Genomic DNA, 23,954 nt, shown 5'->3' with positions numbered 1-23,954 from the left:
TTCTGTTTTCTTTTCTGACAACTTTATCTCTTCATTCTTCTTAGCCCTGGTTATGGGTATATTAAGAGTGTCTGGGAGGGGGAGATGAACCATAGCATCATGAAGACATCTGAAGGAATTTACACAGCATGAAGAAGCAAAAGGTGGTGTGGAAATAATGGAAGCAGATACCATTATCCTGAAATTAAGTTAAACTGTATTAGGTTGCCAGAGTACATCTCTATCTTACTTTGTTGGTTAGCAGAAATCTGAGCAAGTGTCTGACTGACAACGTAAGGTAAAGTTCCAAAGAAAATTACTTGAGAAAGTTACAGATGAAGGGATTTGTCTTACTTTACTTTTATATTGTCATAAGCTAGATTTACTTCTCTTTTTTTCTGGTCTATAGTTCTCTAAATTTTAATGCTTGTATACCACCATGATATCACTTAGGCACAACCATAATCAGGTTGCAGAACAACAACTGTAAATTTGAATGGAGAAACTTTGACCCAGTTATTTAAATGCAGTGCTTTGCTTCTGGTTACTATTAATATATATCTTATATTTAGTTCTGTAAACTGTTTGTCAAGGTTGGGATGTTACTCTTATGACTTAAAATTATCCTTGTACTATTGAAAGTGGAAATGCAACACAAGCTAATTTTTAACTTGATTTCTTTATTTAATATGAACACACTGACATTTTCTTCGTGTATAATTTGTTAATAATTCTTTCTCCAGATGAATCAGTTCCTCAGTCATCCCCAGTTGGTCGGTGGCGGTTTTGTATCAACCAAACTATAAAACATCGTGAGGCACAGTCTCCTCCTTCCCTTCAGCCTTCTGTGGCTATAGTTCCTGGGTTACATCCATTTTCTAGTAAGCTTTATTATCTGCCAGATTTCTATGGACTTGGATGATATGGTTACAAATTACAGACTGTATTTATTAATTTCTTTTAGGAGTATTTTATGCTTATGAAAGTTTTCATGAGCATTTTAGAAGACATTAATATTGCTATGTAACAAGCCATTTTATTCAGTTTTTGTGGGAAAAAAACCCAAGAAGTCATTTCTTCTTGACTGTTGAATTCTGTGATGTTTTGGTCTCATTTACAGATGTACTTTTAGATAGGTCCTAATTTGACCCTTCCTTTCCTTGTCCCTTTTGAGTTTTGTGTTTACACTTTTTACTCGTCAAAACTTAGCTATTCTTTTGTTTTGTTCCAGGTTCAAGAAACACAAGTAATCAGGAAATATCACAGGACACATTGTTCACTATAGAGAATAATCCAGGCCAGCATGTAATTTTCACCTCTAAATCAGAACACAAGGATGTGGTTGATGGTAATATTTCTGAATGTGCTACTGGAGAAACTGAGCAGCCACCTATTCTCTATCAAGTGGAAGATGACAGACAGATAAGGGCACCAGCTACTGATCATTCCAATGATTCTGCTACTTTGGTATGTCCAGTTTCAGTTGAATGTGAGGCACTCACCAGCCAAGCAGGAATGTTCATACCTACCCATCCATGTCAGCAAGCTGCTGTTCTGGCATTTGTATCTTCTGATCAAAAGCCTCAACCAACTATAGATGCAGAGTTCATTTCCCAAGAAGTAGAAACCACAGTGAACACTGAAACAAGTTCTCCTAAGGCAGTCCTTGCAACTCAGACTCCTGGCTTTGAACCAGCTACACATCTTCCTGCTACTGTCCTGGAATCAGATGGGGAACGACCTCCAAAAATGGAGTTTGCAGACAACCGAATTAAAACGCTGGATGAAAAATTAAGAAACCTGCTCTATCAGGAGCACAGCATTTCTAGCATTTATCCTGAGAGTCAGAAGGATACTCAAAGCATAGACTCTCCATTTTCTTCCTCTGCTGAAGATATACTATCCTATTCAATGCCAGAAATCATAGCTGTCAGTCACTGTGGGATTCAAGATAGTCCCGCACAATCTCCGAATTTCCAACAGACAGGCTCTAAGATTCCGTCCAATGCAGCTGCAAGTCAGCCTGCTAATATATCAGTGTTCAAAAGAGACTTGAATGTGATAACTTCTGTACCCAGCGAGTTATGTTTACACGTGAGTATCTTTCTAATTCTTATTCTTTGCTTATGGAATTTAAAGAAATGCCCTCTCTCCTAAAATGTTCCAAAGTAACTACCATTTAAGATTGTGACTTAGGCTGCAGCTACTCAAAACTTCTTAGAAATGGCAGATTTGGGCTGGGCGGTGGTGGCGCACGCCTTTAATCCCAGCACGCGGGAGGCAGAGGCAGGCGGATCTCTGTGAGTTTGAGGACAGCCTGGTCTACGAGAGCTAGTTTCAGGACAGGCTCCAAAACCACAGAGAAACCCTGTCTCGAAAAACCAAAAAAAAAAAAAAAAAAAAGGGCAGATTTGCTTTGAGTTTATTTAAGAAAGCCTTCTGGTGAGTTGGCTTGAAATTCGCAAACACTGTGTATAATTTTAGATTATTTTGAGGATAAGAGTAATAAACTTTTTGATTTCAGTTTGGGAGGAAACTTTAAAAACAAAACAAGAAAATATACAAAGAGAAAACTGTTGTCCATTCCCTTATAACAATTTTATAGTATTAATTTAATATTTTGATGTGTTTAACTTATTTTTTAAAATCATCCATAATCCCACGACTTTTTTCTCAACCTCTAAAAGAACTAGAAATATAGCTCAGTGATAGAGTGCTTGCCCCAGTACCTTAAACAGTAAAACATTTAATTAAGCATGGTAACCCATATCATAATCTTAGCACCAAGGAGATGGAGGTGGTAGGATCAGAAGTTCAAAATCATCTTCAATTAATACTAAGTTTGAGGCAAGCCTTGACTACATGACACCTTGTTGAAAAAGAACAAATAGAATGTAAGCAGAACTCATAGATCCTGGCCATTACCTGCTGAACTATTAGTTACTGATAAATTGTATGAGAGAGGACAGTCATTGTCTTAAGTTGTGTAATCATGGTGAACCCACTAGACTCCAGTGAAAAGTCCCAAACATACAGTCACACAGATGGTCCTGGTTAAACTCAGTGGATCACAAAATAAATGTAAAGACATGAATACGGCAAAGGAACTTGTTGGGAGGAGAGGAGTTGATAGGGATGGGAGAGAAATGACAACGTGGGGTGGAATAATCAGAATTCATTATTAACATGTATGAAAGTATTTATAAATTCAATTAGAAAAATAAAAATAAATTTAGAAAAACAGGAGAAGGAGCAGGAAGAAAAAGAGTTTTCCCCAGAAAAGTTGAGGTGGAAAGATTACAAGTTTTCCAGATTTTAGATTCCCTGAATTTTAGAATACTTGTAAATACCAGATGGAGTATCTTGGGGCTGGTACCCAAATCTAAATACAGATTTCATTTTTGTTTCTTATATATTTATACACAGAGACTGTAGACAATTTTATATAGTTTATTAATGCACTTTTATTTTAATTCAACTCATTAGATGAGGTTGGTCAGATGTGGAATTTTCCACTACTAGCAGGATCATGTTAGTACTCAGAAAGTTTCAGATTTTGGATTTTAGATTTTTGTTGAGATTGCCCGCCTATATAATATAGGAACTTTAATATCCCCATTTTAATTCTTTTCATGTCTTTTTTTATTTTTCAGTATTGGCTATTAAGTTCAGGGATCAAATACATACCATGCAAGTGCTATACCACTGAGCCATACCCCTAGCCCTATTTCCCTTTCTACCTGTTCAGTCACAGAGGTAATCACTAGTAATTTTGCTGCTTTTTCTTCTTGACTTTTCTTAACCCTACATAGATCTATTTGGATGCATATCACATATGTTCTTCAAAATAATATTGTGCTAAAAGCACATAATTACTGTGTCAGCGAACTGAAATTTTTCATTTTACCATCTCATGAATATCTTTGTAAATGTTTACTACTGTAATTTTTGTCATCATTGCTATCCAAATAATATATACTTGTGTGCAAAATAAAATCTATCACATCCCAAATCTGTAAACATAACTTTTGGCATTTCCAGATATGATTTTAGTTAATGTATAAATATTTGTACCAACATAATTCTGCATATGTATTATGCCTTTTATAAACATAAATACATGTAATATTTATATACATATATTCCTTTGTGTATATATGTTGTTTTGCTTTTTTTAAATTTTTGTAAAGTAGTTTAAGTTATAGAATTAATATGTAAGCACAAAAGAATTTTAGACGAATAGTAAAATCTAAACAACTTAACATTTCCTAAACAAGTTCCTTGTTGTAGTTTCCTTGGTCATTATCATTAATAACTTGTAAATAATACATGTATTTGTTCCTCTCTTGATTTAGTAATTTTGTGTTTTTTCTTTTTAAGACTGTGTTTCACTATGTAGCTTAAAGCTGCTATGGAACCCATTACCTTGCCATTCAACAGAATGGACCCCTTATAATTCTGTTACCTCTTAAAGGTTCTGACTGTTTCTACCTCTCAAAGCCTCACAATGGGGATTAAGTTTTAACATTATTTTGATGAGGACATTTAACATATAACAAATTTCTCTTTGGATTCTTCATTGTTTAGCATATAGAAATGCAACTGACTGGTTTTTGTTTTTGTTTTTGATACAAGGCATCCACTCTGTAGTCCAGGCTAGCTTGGCTACAAACTCATAGTAATCTTCCTATCTCAACCTCTTTCTGTCTTAACCTTTATAGTGCTGGGATTATAGTTGTGAGCCACTCATCCAAACAATAACTGACTTTCATGTGTTAAGATTGTGTACTTGAATTTTTCTGAGTTTATTTATTGGCCTAATAGTTTTTGATAGGTTCTTTTGGATTTTATTTTTCTCTTTTTTTATGGATGTGTTTGCATGTATATGCACATATGTGCATGTGTGAGTACACACCGAGGCCAGAGGTTGACAGTAGATGTCCTTAATCTCTCTTCACCATATTCCGTTGTGGCAGGATCATTGATTGACTAGTGTAGCTAGACATTTTTCTCAGAGGATCTGAACTCATTTCCTCATACTTTCATAGCAATTTCTAAATTCATCCACTGAGCCATCTCCCTATCCCTGAACTTTTTTTCTTTGAGACAGGATCTCATTATGTAGACCAGGCTGACCAAAAACTCACAGATATCCACCTGCCTATGTTTCCTGAGGGCTGGGATTAAAAGAGTGTACCACCATGCCCAGCTTTGGGTTTTCTATGTATAAAATTTTGTCATTTGTGAATGAAGTAAATTTTATTTGTTCATTTCTTATTTTTCTCATATGTTAACTTTTCATATCATGCATTCCTCTTTTTCCCTTTGCTTTTTGTAATGAGATAATTTCTCCATTTTTAAGATGATTATTTTGTCCTATTTAGTCATTTTGCATCAAGGATTGCATTTTTGAATTTCTAATAGCTGCAATCCATTCTTTGTTTTTTAAATATTTATATTTAATTTTATGTGTATATATGTATGCCCAATGTGTATATATATGTGCCATGTGTGTGCAGGAGCCCACAGAGGTCAGAAGAGGAGCTTGATACCATAGAACTAGAGTTACAGATAGCTGTCAGCCACTAGGTAGGTTCCTGGGAACCATACCTGGTTGCCCTTAACCATTGAGGCCTCTTTCTAGCACTGAGTTTAGTATTTTCTTTCAGTGTTAGTTTTCTTTAAGTTTTGTTAATTCTTACTTCTGTGTTAATTTTGTTTCAATTTCTCCCATAAGATTCTGTGTTCATCTGTACATATGTGCTATTATATAATTACTGTATCTTTAATTGTGAGAAAAACATCAAACAGACTTTTTTGTACTATACATTTTAACAATTTTTTAAAGCTTCCTGGTGGGTAACTGCTGTAGCTAGTCTATAAAGGCAGCTGGGCTGTTAGATATTGTCTTTGCCCCTCACTGACTTTTCTCTTGGCCAAAATATTTCTTCTTTGTGTTCTTATTATGGGAGTAGGTGTTCTGGTGTTTTTTTTTCTTGGTGTAGAGAGAAGGGAATGACTGTTCTTTCTTTTTTACCTCAACCAGTATAATCTTCCATTCAAAAATTGTCTACTGAACAGTAAGTCAAAACCTCTTTTTATGAAGTTCACATTCTAGTATTTAACAGTCTTTCAATAGCATAATTTAAGGGCTATGATAAATTAGATTACCCATTTTGAGTGATCAGGGAAAGACATATATAATATATAGTAGTGACATTTTCAGGTAGATATTTGTTCAAGGAATCAAAAGAAGGCCAGTTAAGTAGAAAGATATTTTAAAATAGAATACAGTGAAAAGACATATGGGGAAAAGATTAGGTGGAATTTTGTAAGCATCCTTTTTGTTGACCAGATTTCTTTGTTGCTGCTCATATCTAGGACTTGAGTATGTGGTCTTTTTGAGACAGTTCATACATATAGTACAGTCTTCTTTTCTTCTTTCTTTCATAAATTCTTATGTCTAGATCTGGAGTTTTATTGTTGCTGTTGTTTTGTCTGAGTATTTTACTTTACAAGGGAAATTAAAATTTATGGTAAATATGTCTTGTACTATTCATTACATATTTATAATTTGTGTCTAAATAAGTGCTTATTACAAATGAGAATACATATCTCATTTATAATTTCAGTGGCATCAGTGTAGCACTTTCTGAAATATAGTATTTTTTACAATTTTTTCTCTCCTAGTTTAGATAATATTGCTAACCCAAAATAGGACTTCAGAAACTTGGTTACTGATTGTTCAAAATTTCACCTTTTTTTGAGGTAACCTCTCATGTATCCTAGGCTGGCCTCATACTTACTACATAACCACGAATGATCTACCTCTACCTTTTGAGTGCTATGATTACAGATGTATGTACATGAATGCCTTGTGTGGTTCTGGGAATCAAACCTAGGGCACTGTGCTTGCTAGGCAAGCCCTCTATCAACTGAACATCTCTAGTCCAAAATTTTCCCTTTTGATAACTTCTGATTTAAGTATTATAGTGCTTATTGTCATATAGGAGCTGTCTTCCTTTAGATTAATGCTACATCCCTCCCTATATACTTTTTATATTCACTTTTAATACTCTGTTATTAGTGACCACTTTTTTTCTTTTTCTTTTTCTTGACAGGGTTTCTCTGTGTCAGCCCTGGCTATCCTGGAACTCTGTAGACCAGGCTGACCTAGAACTCACAAAAATCTGCCAGCCTCTGCCTCCCAATTCAGGAATTAAAGGCGTGTGCCACCACCGCTGGATGATTATTTTTACATCCCAAAGGATCTATGGTTCTATGCACTAAGTTTTTGTATTAATGACCACAGATTATTTATGAAGCACTAATTTAGACACAACAAGCAATCATGGGTGTTTGGGGAGGGTAGGAGGACAAGAAGATGATGGTTTTATAGCAAACATGATCTGATATTAAAAATTCTTAGAGCATGAATTCACAGTAATTTTTCATTTCTTTGTAAATTTCTATGAGATCATATAAACTAAGAAACTTTCCTCATATTTCCTATTTCTTTATTACTTAAACAGCTTTAAATTACTTGTTTTTCTATTGTATCATATATCAAACATAATTATATCTTAAATAGGGGAATAAGCTAATATTTCACTTAATAGCATTTATAAACAGGCATGGTGCTGCACACCTGAAATCCTACTCCTTGGGAGGTAAAAACAGTAGGAGCCGGAGTTCAAGGACAGCCTGAATTACATGATATTTTGTGTCTAATAAACCAAAAAACTAGTACTTTTAGTCATTGGCATATATAAAAAAATAACTTATTTTCAATTTTAGTTTTCAGATTTGATGTAATGACAACAAATATTTTGGCCTGGAAAATTAATAGTGTCTTTTATTTAATCTAAAGACATAATATTTCCAAAGAAATATCAAAGCTTCGGTTTCAGTCTCGTATGCACTGTTACTGAAATAGTCCATAGTTTTATGGTTAATTATTAATCCATATAAGAAAACTTTTATACCACAAAACTTAAATCACCTTACCTAAATTATTACCACTTGGTTTTTCTTTGATTTTGTCTCCATTAGGAGATGTCCTCAGATGCTTCACTTCCAGGGGATCCAGAGGCCTATCCTGCTGCTGTGTCAAGCGATGGAACCATTCATCTGCAGACAGGAGGTGGATATTTTGGCCTAAGCTTTACTTGTCCTAGTCTCAAAAATCCTATTAGCAGGAAATCCTGGACTCGAAAATTAAAAAGCTGGGCATACAGGCTACGGCAGTCAACCAGCTTTTTCAAGAGATCAAAAGTCCGTCAAGGTAGTGTGCTTACAGTCAGGGACATAGACTAGGTAACATCATTTTTCATCTACTTTTTTTTTTGTCGTCCATATTTGAATCTTGCCATTTTTTCCCATGTAGCTCATATATATTAAATATCCCATTAGTGTTGTGGCCATTTTATTTTTTCCTTTTGTAACTAATTTGGTTTTTCAGTTATTCATTTCATATAGATACTAAGTATTGGGATAAATCTTGCAATGTCTGATTTAGAGTTAGAGACTTAAACAATGTTGCTTATACATTAACACTTTTTAATTATCTAGCAAGGGTTAAACTTTTTCTGCTTTTCTTCATTTTTGGTAATGTAAACAAATTAGTCTTAAAAGTGATTTTTCTCTTTTCTGCTTATAATTTGACAAACCTTACAGTGGAAACAGAAGATAAAAGATCAGCAATTGCTTCTGATCCCATTCCTCTACCACGGGAGTTCTCAGCTGATACTAGGGCTTTAAGTAGATGCAAAGCAGTGAGTGGATCATTTCAGCGGGGCCGCTTCCAGGTTTGTGTCTTTGGTTGTCTCTTTATCATTGCCTTATGAAAGAAAACAGATAGAGCTTCATGGGAGAGTTTGCCCAACATCTGTGAGACCCAAAGTTCTATTCCCAACACTGTAAAAAAGTGAAACCATTTGAAATTGTTCTGCAAATCATCCTTACTTGAACTGTAAATCGTTTCATACCTAATTTTTATCTTGGTCATATCTTTTTACCTTACAACGCTATCGTTATAGATGAATCTGAAAATTATAAGAATGTTAGTAGTTACAAAAGAGCACAGAAATAGATAATCATTTTTGGGTCATCATTTCTATCAATTTAATTTCCTGTTTAGAATTATTTTTATTCATTTGTATGTATCTGTGTGACATATGCCATGTGAGGTGCCTACAGAGTCAAGAAGAGTATATCAGATCCCTGGGAGCTGAAATACAGATAATTGTAAGCTACCACATAGATGAAGGAAACCAAACTCAGGTCTTCTGTTGGAACAGCAGATATTCTTTCCTGCTGAGCTGACTCTCCTGCCTCAATTTAATCTAATGTCCTTTAGAATCTCAGCAAATTTCATAATAGAATTTTATTTGGGTAACATGAAGCTATTCTATCCAAAGGCCCCAACTGAATGACTGTTTAAGTATAAGTTTTGGTATTACCAAATATTATATATGTTAAATTGGCCTTTCTTGTCTGTGCTGTGTTTTGACAATGAATTTCTTCATGAGGTTTACCCTTTGATTAAGTAGAACCAGACAAGTTTACCTTTTTCTGTCTCAGGTGATTACAGTTCCTCAGCAGCAGTCAGTGAAAATGATGTCTTTTGGAAAGGAACACAGACCTCCATTCAAGAAAACAACAGTCCAGTCCAGTGAACAAGCAGCAGCCTTTGCTGAAACTTCAGTATCTCAGTTGATCGAAGTGGAACCTGCCATGCCCACTCCTAAAGCGTCAGATTCTTCACGAAAGTTACGAACTCTTTATGAAACTTTTAAAGAAGATAAAAGAGAGCCTGAACAAGGTGACATCTTCTTATCTTTCAGCACAGCTTGTGAAACCAGTGTGTCTTCAGTGACTACAGAAAAGAACTTGGAAGAAACTTCAACTACAGGAATCAGTGTGCATTCTGGGTCTGAACTGTTAGATAAAGAAAAAGAGGAATTGACTCCTGGGAAACAGCCATATGAATTTTCGGCCCCTCTTGCTGGTAATGGAAAGTCAGTGGCAAAATGTGGTTCAAAGAGTGATCAGTATTTACCACTCAGTAAAGAGCAAGCCTATGTTCAAACACAGAGTTCACTCTTCTATTCTCCATCTTCACCAATGAGCAGTGATGATGAATCAGAAATTGAGGACGAGGACTTGAAAGTAGAGCTTCAAAAATTACGAGAAAAGTAAGGATGCTTTCTTTTCTGTAACAAATCTAATTGTTTACGAGTTTATAGAACTTAATATTTGCTCTAATTGGGTATTGGTGGTATTTTAATGATTAAAACTTCTGTGATTAAAAACTATAATAAATTTATTTATGTACATAATTATCCATAAAATGTTTGTGGAATGCTAAAGTTATTGCATATAAAATAATTTTATCTTAGTTTTAAAATTGTTTTATGTGTTTGGATGTTTTCCCTGCATGTTCATTTGTGCGGCCTTTGTGTGCCGTGTCCATGGAAGCCAGAAGAAGTTATTGGATATCCCACTAGAACTGGAGTTAATAAGCAGTTGCTATGTGGTTGCTGGGAATTGAATTCAGGTCCTCTGGAAGAGTATCCAGAACTCTTAACTGCAAGCTATCGCTCCAGCTTTTTGAGACAGGGTTTCGCTATGCAGTTCTGCCTTCCTGGCCTGTAATATACTATGGAGCTAATCCATTTTGACCACAAACTTGTGGTAATCCCCCTGCTTCTGCGTTCTTCATGCTGGTATTACAGGCACATGCCAAGATGAATACATACTTTTTTCAATCCTTGTTCTTTAGTACTCTTGGAATACGAATATACGACTATTCTTCCTTTTATTAGTAGATAGCTAATTTATATAGTCAAAGAGAATAGTTCATTTTAGGAAAATACAAGATCCTTCTAAGATCAAGCTTATTATTTAGTGAATGAGGTCATAAAGTTTTACTAATGATATTATAGCAATATGTTTTATCATGTAGAGTGTTTTTTTTAATGTTGTTTTGTTTGGTATTTGGTTTCATATACCAGCCTAATCTTAAACTTGCTAAGTTTAAGGTCTTGAACTCCTGACCCTGTTGCCTGAACCTCCCAAGGGCTGGAATTACAGGCATGTGCCATCATAACAATGACAAAATTACTACCACCAACAAAAAAAATACCACCTCTACAAAATTTATGGTCTACTTTGAAAAGTGCCATGCAAGCCTGGCAGGCAGAGTTTAAACCACAGAATCCACAGTGGGAGAAGAGACCCAACTGCTGAAAATTTTCTTCTGGCCACCACAAACATATATCATACACCTATATACATAATAATAATTCTTATAGCAAAAGATTGTTTTGTTTTGTTTTTCAAAACAGGGTTTCTCTAGCTTTGGAACCTGTCCTGGAACTAGCTCTTGTAGACCAGGCTGGCTTCGAACTCACAGAGATCTGCCTGCCTCTGCCTCCTGAGTGCTGGGATTAAAGGCGTGTGCCACCACTGCCCGGCCTATAGCAAAAGATTAAAAGTTAACTAAAATACACATGTATAAATGTTTGATATTACATTGCATATATTTCATTTTTTCTATATATTCAGTACTGTGTAGTTTATGTAACAGATATTTTATAGTACAATACTTATTTTTAAAGTGCTTAATATTTGTGATGTTAGTATTCTATTTATGTTTTATGGAATGTTGTTATTGTTTAAAATATGGTCTTGCCATTTAGCTCAGGCTGGCCTCAAATTTGCAAACTCTCAACTGCCTCAGCCTTCTGGTTATAAGAATTTAATAAATCTTTTAAATCATTTTGAAAAAACTGTTGGCTTTTATAGCTGCCTATGTTGGTTATGAGTACTTAATTTTGGTTATGAAATATAGATTCTCAAAAAGGGTCTTTTTATTCTGGGATTTGAGAGATGACTCGGTAGTTAAGAGTACTTCCTGAGCCGGGCTGTGGTAGCGCACGCCTTTAATCCCAGCACTCAGGAGGCAGGGGCAGGCGGATCTCTGTGAGTTCGAGACCAGCCTGGTCTACAAGAGCTAGTTCCAGGACAGGCTCCAAAAAACCACAGAGAAACCCTGTCTCAAAAAAAAAAAAGAGTACTTCCTGTTCTTCAGGTGACTCTAGGAGTTCTGATGACCCACATTTTTGTGCCATATACTCATACAAACATACACATAAATTAAAACAAAATCTTTTTTTAAAAAAATCAGCCCCAAATAGGACCAGGTGTGGTATTGCATGCTTTAATCCCAGCACTTGGGGTGCAGAGGCAGGTGGATCTCTTTAAGTTGAGACTAGCCTGTTCTACATAGCCAGTTCCATGCCATTGACAGCTCTGGTGCAGACCTAGTAGCAAGACACTCAGCTCTGAAAGTGCTAGAGTTCTTACACAAGGCCAGGAAGTTGGGATTCGTAGTCCTTACAGCAGCTGGCATTACAGTGGATAGGCAGCCCTAGGTATCAGGATTCCTCGGGCCCTGGCAATGGCCAGTCTGAGACCCTCCATGCTTAAGTTTGACAGCTGTCTGGAATTCTTCCAATGACCAGGACCAGCAGTTACTTTTCTCTGGGTTTTTATTGCCTTCAATCCTTTTTTCACCCACAACTCTCTTTCCTTTCAACTTCCACTATCCCTTTAGTTCCTGCCTGGCCCCTCTCTCAAACTATTGAGCTACCTCTTCTTCAACAGTGAAGCAGCTGAACCTTGCTTATTTTGAAGCTCAGCCTGCTGACAACCAAATTCTCTCTTTTTCAGCTGTCAAGTAGACAGCTGCCTTGCCACTTTCATAGTTTAGGCCTGCAGACTGTTCAACTCTCATTGCCTCTGTTGTCTCTGCTGTTTTCTTTGTGTTTACCAGCCCTGCCTACACTACTGAAAGTAGGCAGGACCACCCAGGAGAAGCAGCTTTGTATTGGGCCTAATGTTACACCAGAAAAGTCAGCAGAAGACCTGCTTATAAAGCCGCAGGAGTGTTTGGACCAACCACAGTGTGTCTTTCACAGCACTATCCCTTTAGCCACAGCCACAGTAGTCTCTCTGGTAGGCCACCAAAAGTTTCATCTGCCTCTGGCCTTGCAGGAGAGGATGAAAATGTTTGCAGAGTTTTCTAGAGTTTTGCAAGGCTTTTGGTAGCAAAATGTTGAGTACATGCTGGAACAGTCCTAGTTAAGGCTGAACCCCTAGGAACTAAAACAATCAGCTGAGTTCATTGTGTAGTTTTCTCAAGGCATCTGTGGGATGTTCAAAACTGCTGGTGTTAGCATAAGAATTGTCCAGTTGGCTGACAGTCTTTGTACTCAAAGCAACCAGGGCAGCAAGGAAGAGTCCAAAAGCTACTAGTTAGGGAGTCAAATTGCATAGTCGCCTAATAACTGGGATTTTTTTAATAGGAAAATGAACATCAAAAGGAATGCTTAGAATAGGAATGTTAATTTATCAGTAACACTAATAGTAGCTACTTTAACAGATTTTAATAGAGTTTAAAAGCCTGCCCAGTGGCTAAGGGAATGAGTACCCATTTTCCTCTTCTGTCTCACTACCCCTGGATTACATCCCCAGCCCATTAGTGTTCTTTTGTTATGGATTGTTCAGAGTATTTTACCCGACAGTTGGTAGATACTATAGACCAATAAGAGTAAGCTGAGATTATTTTGCCCAAATTAGTTTGAATAATCTATAGATGTGGGGGTTTGTATCTTAAAAGTTAAATTTTAAAAATAAAAGGCCAGTCCTGGTGACACACACTTGTAATCCCGGTACTCAGAAAGCAGAAGGCAATTCTCTTTGTGTTCAAGGTCAGTCTGGTCTATATAGTGAATTCCAGGCCAACAAGGTTACATAGTGAGAACCTGTCTCAAAGGAAGTGATACATAGGATAATGTTCAAATAACGTAATGAGAAAGCAAACCAAAAGACCCCTTGTACTTCTCATGCCGTGCCTCACTTCTCAGAGGTACTCACTGTGAACTGTTTGGGATATATCTTGCTGGTTCTTTTTCTGTCCTTTATAAAAATAAAGTAAAAAAACAATCATGCTAGTCTATAATTTTTTTTACTTTAAGAAGTTGTCTATAAATGTTCATATCTGTGTAAATCTACCTTTAAAAATATCACTGCATGCAGTTCCAATGTATGAGTGTATCCACGTTTATTTGATCCTTTCTTGAGAAGTATTTCAGTGTTCTCCATGTTTAATTATATAAATGATGCTTATCTTTTTACACACAGAGAGATTTCTGTGGAATACAATTAAAAGGTCTGTATTTGTTTGTTTGTTTTTTGAGTCAGGGTGTCTCTGTGTAGCAGCCCTAGCTGTCCTGGAATTCGCTCTGTAGACCAGACTATTTTCAAACTCCCAGAGATCCACTTGCCTCTGCCTCCCAAGTGCTGGGATTAGAGGTGTGCACCACCACCACAAAGCAAAAGGTCTGTGTTCTTGAAGCTTACAGATAATTGCTAAGATTGTATTTGATGTCAGGCTTGGTTGCTCATGCCTGTAATCCCAGCTCCTGGGAGGTAGAGGCTAATGTGTTGAATTCCAAACTAGCCAATATTACATAGTGATGTCTTGTATCAAAAAAAAAAATTGAGCTGGGGGATGCCAGAGGTGGTGCATGCCTTTAATCCCAGGATTTAGGAGGCAGAGGCAAGTGGATCTTTGTGAGTTCAAGGCCAACCTGGTCTATAGAGTGAGTCTAGGACAGCCAGAGATATACAGAGAAACCCTGTCTAAAAAAAAACCAAAGAATACTCTGCATTCCATCATTTTTCAATATTAATGCTTTGTTAAGTTTTATTTATACCATTACAAAGTTCCTGAGTTTGTTTTTATGGCACCAAAATTATTCAAATATTTTCTACATAATTTTTATTCAGACACATTCAGGAGGTGGTCAATCTCCAAACACAGCAGAATAAAGAGCTGCAGGAGCTCTATCAACGCCTTCGAGCAACTAAAGATAGCAAAGTGCAATCTTCAGAGATTCCTTCATCACCTGCTTCACCACGTCGGCCAAGATCTTTCAAAAGTAAACTCCGAAGCCGCCCTCAATCTTTGACACATTCAGACAATGTCATTGTTGTAAAAGGTAAACCAATCATAAACATAATCATTTTAGTTGTTGTAAAAGATAAACCAATCATAAGCATAATTGGGGTTTTTGGGGGGTTTTTTTAAAAGCATAATTGTTTTTAAAAACTAATCAGACTCGACATAATGTAGCATGCCTGTAGTTGAAGTACTCAAGGAAACTGCGGCAAGATGATGATGACTTCAAATCTTGTCTGGTGTGAACAAAAGAACCTGGCTCAAGAAAAATAAAATCTTGGGGAGGAGGAGGGAAATGGGAGGTGGTGGCGGGGAGGAGGCAGAAATCTTTAATAAAATAAATAAATAAATAAATAAATAAATAAATAAATAAATAAGAAAAATAAAATCTGAACAGCAAAATTAATCCCAGCACTTGGGAGGCAGAGGCAGGCGGATCTCTGTGAGTTCGAGACCAGCCTGGTCTACAAGAGCTAGTTCCAGGACAGGCTCCAAAACCACAGAGAAACCCTGTCTCGAAAAACCAAAAAAAAAAAAAAAAGAAAGAAAAAGAAAAACAGTGATAGTACAAGTTGCTTTTTATTAGGCTGAAATAATTTAATATTGTACACATTGATCTAAAATATTCCTATGTTTTTTGTACTAAACATTCTTTAGTGAAATAATTAGTATAATTGATGGAATTTGGAGAATAACTGAGTTTATGTTTATATTTGGATAACAAACAGGTGGAACTTCATTATCTACCCTAAATAGTTTCCAAAGTGCTCCAGTTAGTTAGAAATGCTCTTCTTATATTGAGAGTTGATCGTGCAGGTAAACTTTGAAATACTTCCATGTTGATCTGAAGCAAGAGGTCTTTATATATTTTTAAAGACACAGACAGAGAGAGAGCGAGCGAGAGAGAGCCCGAGTGAGCGTGTGTAGGCCATAAAAGAGCATTGGATCTCCTGGAGTTAGAGTTACAGGCAGTTGTGAGGCACCTGACATGGGTGCTGGGAACTGAACTCTGGTCTTCTGTAACATCATCAAGCACTCTCAACCACTAAACAATCTCTCCAGAACCTTTATATATTATTATTAAAAATATTAGAAAAATCCATTTCTTTTTTTTTAAATTTATTTTTATGCATCGGTATTTGCATACATGTATGTCTGTGTGAGGATGTCAGAATCCCCGGAACTGGAGTTAAAGACAGTTGTGAGCTGCCATGTGGGTGCCAGGAGTTGAACCAGAGTCCTCTGGTAGAGTAGCCAGTACTCCTAACTGCTGAGCCATCTCTCCAGGCCCCCAAAAATCCATTTCTTTTTTAAAGATTTATTTATTTATATTTTATGTATATGAATGTTTGCCTGCATATATGTATATGTACCACACTATGTGCCTGGTACCCATGGAGGTCAGAAGACAATGCCAAATCTTCTGAAACTGGAGCTAAGGATAATTGTGAACCATCATATGGGTGCTAGGAAGCAAGCTCAGGTCTTCCAAAAGATCAACAAGTGTTCTCAATTGTGAGGCTATCTCTCCAGCCCCTAAAATGTTATTTCTTTAACTTTGGGAAACTAGTCTATATCTATTTAACAAAGAAATTACTCCTCAGGTTGGACTTCTTTGGTTCCAGATACATAATGAAGGTCAACATACCACATAACTTGTGCTTCTATTTTTATTGTATACTATTCAGAATAACGAAGAAGTAGAACTAGCCTAGATGTCCATCAACAGATAAATGGATAAAGAAAATATGGAACACCATTCAGTGGAATTTTATCCAGGTGTAAAGAAAAATGAAATGATGGAAAACTAGTCATGTATGGTAGTATATACCTATAGCCCTAGCACAGGGAGATTGAAGCAGGAAGTTGCTTGAATTTGAGGCCACCCTACATTGAGCTATAGGATGAGCCTGATAAAAATAGAATTGAAGGGTAGATTAGGATTGAAAACAACTTTGGAGATTCAGTATCGAAAGTCATAACCTTTAGTCTGATGTTATGGCATTTATAGTTAGACTTCATTTTGTTCCGAAATGCTGTGCTTGTTTACACACTTGTTTTGTTCATTTGTTTAGAGATGAATTCTTTCTATAATTCCCAGCCTTGTCAGGGCTCAAATTATCCCTCTACCTCGGCCTCTGAAGTTGCTAGGACTATAGGAGAGGCACTCTATGATATTCTTTTTCTTATTCTGTGTCATGCTGAAGATTGAACCACAGGACTTGCACACTCGAGGGGTTAATCAGTAAGCTTAACCCCTAGTTTATCCAAATGTTTTTTTCCTGTGCCCAAACATGACCTTTATTTGAATTTTGCTTATTATTTCAATTATATAAAGTGAATTTTAGTAGTTTCTACCTGTTGTTAAACTTTTCATTTTTTTTTGTTTGTTCATTTGTTTGATACAGGGTTTCTCTGTGTAGCCCTGGCTATCCTGGAACTCCTTGAACTTGCTCTGTAGACCAGACTGGCCTTGAACTCAGAGAGTCCTTCCTGCCTCTGCCTCCTGAATGCTGGGATTAAAGGTGTGCCACCACTGCCTGGCTTCAATTCTATAAACTGTGTGTCATCTATTTTGGAACTCTGCTGCATGTGCTTGTTGATATTAGTATATATTTCTGATATGAATATAGGCAATCAGCTTTCTTTAGTTTACTACTTACATGTTGCACCACTTCATTCTTTTAATGTATTTTTTAAAAATTTTATTTTTCGTGTGTCTCTATATATGTGCTTGTGTATGCCTGAGTATGTGCCACAGCTTGCATCTGGATGTCAAGACAAGTTATGGGAGATGGCTCTGGAAATCAAGTTGTCAGGTTTGGCAGCAATTGCCTTCACCCACTGAGCCATCTTCCCTGCCCTTTTATACTTTTAATCTGAACAATATTTATTATGGACATCTATACAGTTAGATCATGTTTTTTTATTAATTAATTAATTTATTTATTAAAGATTTCTGCATCCTCCCCGCCACCGCCTCCCATTTCCCTCCCCCTCCCCTGATCAAGTCCCCCTCCCTTGTCAGCCCAAAGAGCAATCCCGGTTCCCTGCCCTGTGGGAAGTCCAAGGACCTCCCACCTCCTTCCAGGTCTAGTAAGGTGAGCATCCAAACTGCCTAGGCTCCCTCAAAGCCAGTAGGTGCAGTAGGATCAAAAACCCATTGCCATTGTTCTTGAGTTCTCAGCAGCCCTCATTGTCCGCTATGTTCAGTGAGTCCGTTTTTATCCCATGCTTTTTCAGACCCAGGCCAGCTGGCCTTGGTGAGATCCCGATAGAACATCCCCATTGTCTCAGTATGTGGGTGCACCCCTCATGGTCCTGAGTTTCTTGCTCGTGCTCTCTCTCCTTCTGCTCCTGATTTGGACCTTGAGATTTCAGTCCGGTGCTCCAATGTGGGTCTCTGTCTCTGTCTCCTTTCATCGCCTGATGAAGGTTAATATTCAGGAGGATGCCTATATGTTTTTCTTTGGGTTCACCTTATTGAGCTTCTCTAGGATCACGAATTATATGCTCAATGTCCTTTATATATGGCTAGAAACCAAATATGAGTGAGTACATCCCTTGTTCCTCTTTTTGGGTCTGGCTTACCTCACTCAGGATAGTGTTTTTAGATCATGTTTTTTATCTACTCTGTCAGCCTTTGTCTTTTATAAAGGGGTTATTTAAACCATTCCAATATAATTTAGTTATAAACTAAGAATCATTTCTACTTTTTATTTTGCTATTTGTTTTTCATATCTAATGACCTTTTTGTTCTTCTTTGATTCCTGCTTGCCTTTGTGTTAAACTTGCATTCTTTTTTGTGTGTGTATGTGATGTTTCTTTTTTTTTAATTTATGTATTTATTATGTATAGTGTTCTGTCAGCATGCATGCCTACAGGCCAGAAGAGGGCGCCAGATCTCATCAGGTGGTGGTGAGTCACCACGTGGTTTCTGGGCGTTGAACTCAGGACCTCTGGAAGAGCAGCCAGTGCTCTTAACTGCTGAGCCATCTCTCCAGCGCCTAAACTTGCATTCTTAAAAGATTGATTTGAGGGGGTGTGCGTGTGCCTTACTCCTTTGAGGTACAGTCCCTCCCTAAGCCTTAGGTAGGCTGGAAGTTAACAAGCCTCCCTAACATCTAGAATCACAGGTGTTTGGATGGATGACTTACTTGTTGACTTGGGTGCTGGGTTATGAACTCCAGTCTTCATGATTGTGCAGTAAACGATGAGCCATGTTTCCAAACCCTAAATAGATATTTTTTATAATGTTTAAATCCTTTATTATATGTTTTTAGTTATTTTCCTGTAGTGGCCATGGGGATTGCAATTAGCTTCTTAGTTCAAGAATAACACTATCTTAATTTCAGTGGTATATATATTTTCTTCTGTGTATGTGCCTTCCTTTCTTTTTACACATTACATTTTTACATATGATAAGCAAATCAACAAATTTGTGTAATTATTGCTTTTTGTAGTCATCTTTGCAATCAGATGAGGGAATTAGATATAAGCACAAAGTACACTTATACAGAATATTATATTTACTAATGCAGTTTTTTGTTTCTTCACATATACTTTTACTGCATTGCTAACTTTTTTCATTATAAAGGACTTCATCTATTAATTTTTACAAGGCAACTATGTTAGCAATTCATTTAAGACTTTTTTCTAAGATTTTTTTCCATAGTTTCAATTTATAGGATTTGTTTTACAACGCAGGTTATAGAAAAATGCTTTGGATTCAAAGACTATTAAAAGGACCAATTAAAATTCAACTTATAGTTGATTTTCTCTTTGCCTCAAAACATAACATAAAAAACATGTTCATGTTTTGCTTGGGCAATCAAAAGGAAATATTTTAGATTTCTAATTTATGTGTATCACTGCTTTGACAGCCTCCAGCTTCTAGAAACAGCTGTAACTCTTTATAGTTTGTCTTTTGGCCCAGAATTAAATGCCCTTAATTGTTTATAACAGATAGAAAACAATTATAACCAGAATTCTAAATTAATTAGCTATTTAAAGTTCATCCATTATAAAAATAGATAAATCCTTTTCTGCTATGAAGTTGATTTTAAAACGCATGAAATTGACATAAAATATTTTATCCTATAAGTGTCTATTAATGAATTAATGAATAATATTATGATGTAAGGATCCTCAAAATATAAAATGAAAAAATCATTTTTTTTGTAAATGATTTCCTATCATCTGGACTCAAAGTTTCAAGGACTTTGGGAAATAATCTAAAACAATAGATTTCATTCTTTATAAGAACAGAAATCAAAATCATGATGTACACTTATACCACCCACTCTGTGGCTCAGGGAATGTTACAGAAGAGGGGCTGGAAAAAGAGACAAAGGGTAGGGTAAAGGGCTATAAAACACTATTTCCTAGACTTTCTACAGCCACTGTAATCGTTAGCTCATGAAAGTGTAGTTACTTTCATTGGGACCATCCAAGACCAGCCCTATCAACAATCAGTCAAGGAAGAGGTCCTCACAGGGCCCTATCCTTTACCTCCGAACTATCTATTGATGTCATTTCTAAGAGAGGGTGACTCACCAACCTTTAGTTGTGTACTACCAGGTTCCAAGAGATTGCTCTAAACCTCTGTTCACACAAATATTCTCCATTAATCTTGCTGAGTCACAAAACAAATAGACATAAATGTGAGATATTTGTAAAGTCTTTTGAAATTTTAAATTAAAAAATCTTATTCAGTCCCAGACCAGCTGGCCTTGGTGGGCTCCCAATAAATCAGTTCCACTGTCACAGTGGGTGGGTGCATCCCTCGTGGTCCTGATTTTTTGCTCATGTTCTCCCTCCTTCTGCTCCTCATTTGGACCTTAAGAGCTCAGACCGTTGCTCCAAATTGAGACTCTGTCTCTACCTCGATCCATCGCCAGATGAAGGTTCTAAGGTGATATGCAAGATATTCATCAGTATAGGATAGGGTCATTTCAGGTTCCCTCTCCTTAGTTGCCCAAGGTACCAGCTGGGGACATATTCCTGGACACCTGCGAACCCCTCAAGAGTCAAGTCTCTTGCCAACCCTAAGATGGCTCCCTTAGATAGGATATATACTTCGCTGCTCCCGTATCCATCCTTCCTATATCCCAACCATCCCAATCCTCCGAGCTCCTCCCATCCTCCCCTTCTCATATTTCTCATCCCATTTCCCCTTTGCCCCATGCCACCTCACCCGCAAGTTCCCAGTTTTTGCCCTGGAATCTTGTCTACTTCCCCCTCTCCATGCGGATGACTATATGATTTTCTTTGGGTTCACTTTCTTATTTAGCTTCTATAGGATCACACATTATATGCTTAATGTCTTTTATTTTATGGCTAGAAACCGATTATGAGTGAGTAGTGGAACTGATTTATTGGGAGCCCACCAAGGCCAGCTGGTCTGGGACTGAATAAGCATGGGTTGATTCCGGACTCTCTGAGCATGGCGGTCAATGAAGACTGATGAGAAGCCAAGGACAATGGCACTAGGTTTCGATCCTAATACATGAACTGGCTTTGTGGGAGCTTAGCCTGTTTGGACGCTCACCTTTCTGGACGTAGATAGAAGGACCTTGGTCTTCCCGCAGGGCAGGGAATTTGGACTGCTCTTCAGTATAGAGAGGGAGGGGGAATGGAGTGGGGGGAGGAGAAGAGGAGTGGGGATAGGGGGAGGGAAGTGGGGGGAGGGCAATATTTGGGAGGAGGGGAGGGAAATGGGAAATGGGGAGCAGGTGGAAATTTTAATTAAAAAAGAATAAAAATAAATAAGTAAAAAAAAAAATACCAAAAAAAAAAAATCTTATATTCAAGAAAGATCTTACTCTATAAATGGTTGGTTAAATGGAAATTTAAATTATAGGGTATTCAGTCAGCAAGAATAACTAGTTATCAGTGGCTAGAGAAATGGCTCAGCAGTCAAGGGAACTTTCTGCTCTTACAAGGACCCACGTTCTGTTGCCAGCGCCCATGTTAGGTGTAACTCCAACTCCTCAGGCACCTGCACTCATACAGACACACACGTACACATAATTTAAAATAATAAAAATATACCTTGAAAAATAACTAGACATCAAAATGAGCACTGAAAATATGTCTTTTTTAGTGTTTCCACAAATTAGCCATGTTCCCATCTTTAATGCCTTTGCACAACAAAAGTTTTGTTTTTGATTCCACACATCATTAATGAACTCAAGTACATTTACTCACCACTTGAAAGGGGCACAATGAGTAGAGGACAAGTTACTGAGGAAAGAAAAATTACTTAGTCACCAGTGCCTGACAGGAAATTCATCTTAACTCCCTGTAAGTTTTAAGTTCCTTTTATCCTTAAGCAGGAGGGAAAGGGGAGGTGTGATAGGAATAGATTGATAGCTAAAGATTTCAAAGCTCTTCTCCATTGTTTTGGAATGGAAAGTGAAACATTTAGTGGCTGTTATGGATAACCACAAGGTCCAGTTCAGAAGAACTTTTTGTCTTTGAAATTCTTAGTTACTCTTACCTTAGTGTCTTCAACCTTGAAAGGGCAGGGGAGCTGTTGGGGTTTTTTTTGTGTGTGTTTTTTTTTTAAGGCAAATCAACCTTGTGCTACCAGTCTGGCACAGGCACTCCTTAAAGAAGTAACAGAAATCTAACCCAAAGGCTAAGGTAAAAAGATGACAGATAAAAATATGAATGCTTACCGGGCGGTGGTGGCACACACCTTTAATCCCAGCACTCGGGAGGCAGAGGCAGGCGGATCTCTGTGAGTTTGAGACCAGCCTGGTCTACAAGAGCTAGTTCCAGGACAGGCTCCAAAACCACAGAGAAACCCTGTCTCGAAAAACCAAAATAAAAAAAAAAAATGAATGCTTCTCAATGTTGATTGTTTTATTTTTCTCAGAATGCAAATGTCCTTTTCAGTGTGGAATCATTTTTCCACATGAGAACATATGAAACAGAGAAAAGTCAGTATTGTATAATAACTGAACAGTTATTTATGCTATCACAGTTTGTCCAATTTTTTTATTAAGTATTGTTTGGGTAATATGAAATGAATTCATAGTTTGCTCACTAAAAACAATAACAAAATATGAATATTATTGAACTTTGCAGACCCAAGGGTAAAGCTAGTCCTTTCAACAAAAGTGGGCTTCATGTCCCTAAAAAGGAAGTTAGGCAGCTATTAATCTGTGTAATCCATATATCTAAGGTATTATCTGTAGAGAAATTAGTAATATTTGGTCAACTGTCTCCTTTAAAAATACTTCTAAGTTCAACTAATACCAAATATACTAAAGGGTTTACTTCAGTTTTCCCTCAATTATAGCATTAGGTTTCTGAAATAAGAAAGGGTAAAGTAAAAACAGAGATTTAGTAGTTTTGTCTTTAGAACTTAATAACATTTACTTTTTTATTCATTTTTTATTTCATTCATGGAACCAACTTTATAACCCTTTGAAATCTTAAAACTGATTTAGTTGGTCCTCCAAAAATGTCATACAGTTTGATCATCTTTAACTCTACTACATACGCATACTTAAAAAAAAGATTTATTTATTTATTAAGTATACAGTGTTCTGCCTGCATGCATGCCTTCAGGCTAGAAGAAGGCACCATTACAGATGGTTGTGAGCCACCACATGGTTGCTGGGAATTGAACACAGAACCTTTGGAAAAGTAGGCAGTGCTCTTAACTGCTGAGCCTTCTCTCCAGCCCCATATCCACACTTCTTATAAGACACTCTTCCTTTTTCTTCATAGGTTAAAATTCACTTTCAGGAAACTGGTATTCATTCCTCTAAATCATCTCTACCTACATGTATAGCATATTGTCTGCCATTATGAAAAATAGACAATCTCCTTCATTAATTTGCAGTATAGTGTTATCTGAGTGGATCCCCTTTCTTTTTGAAAGTATGGTCTTCTTGCTTGATAGTTTTTCAGCATTTTGATTCTATTTCGTTGT

General features: G+C 36.8%; 1 protein-coding gene across 3 annotated transcripts in view; it reads left to right on the top strand.

Moving 5' to 3' along the window:
- The window catches only part of Wnk3 (WNK lysine deficient protein kinase 3), a 135,030-nt gene that overhangs the window by 100,302 nt on the left and 10,774 nt on the right, over positions 1 to 23,954 (top strand). For 2 of the 3 annotated variants that reach the window (XM_057760117.1, XM_057760115.1), the window contains 6 exons: positions 723 to 860; positions 1,211 to 2,073; positions 8,032 to 8,263; positions 8,656 to 8,786; positions 9,562 to 10,175; positions 14,836 to 15,047. In XM_057760117.1, coding sequence (XP_057616100.1) covers positions 723 to 860; positions 1,211 to 2,073; positions 8,032 to 8,263; positions 8,656 to 8,786; positions 9,562 to 10,175; positions 14,836 to 15,047 — 2,190 coding nt within the window. The remainder of the gene's footprint in view (positions 1 to 722; positions 861 to 1,210; positions 2,074 to 8,031; positions 8,264 to 8,655; positions 8,787 to 9,561; positions 10,176 to 14,835; positions 15,048 to 23,954) is intronic. The other variant, XM_057760116.1, reaches the window with a different exon arrangement.

Source organism: Chionomys nivalis, chromosome X (genome assembly GCF_950005125.1).
Source record: "Chionomys nivalis chromosome X, mChiNiv1.1, whole genome shotgun sequence".
Classification (NCBI taxonomy): domain Eukaryota; kingdom Metazoa; phylum Chordata; class Mammalia; order Rodentia; family Cricetidae; genus Chionomys; species Chionomys nivalis.
Note: the sequence above shows the minus strand (reverse complement) of the source record. Positions and strands in the feature narration are given on the sequence as shown.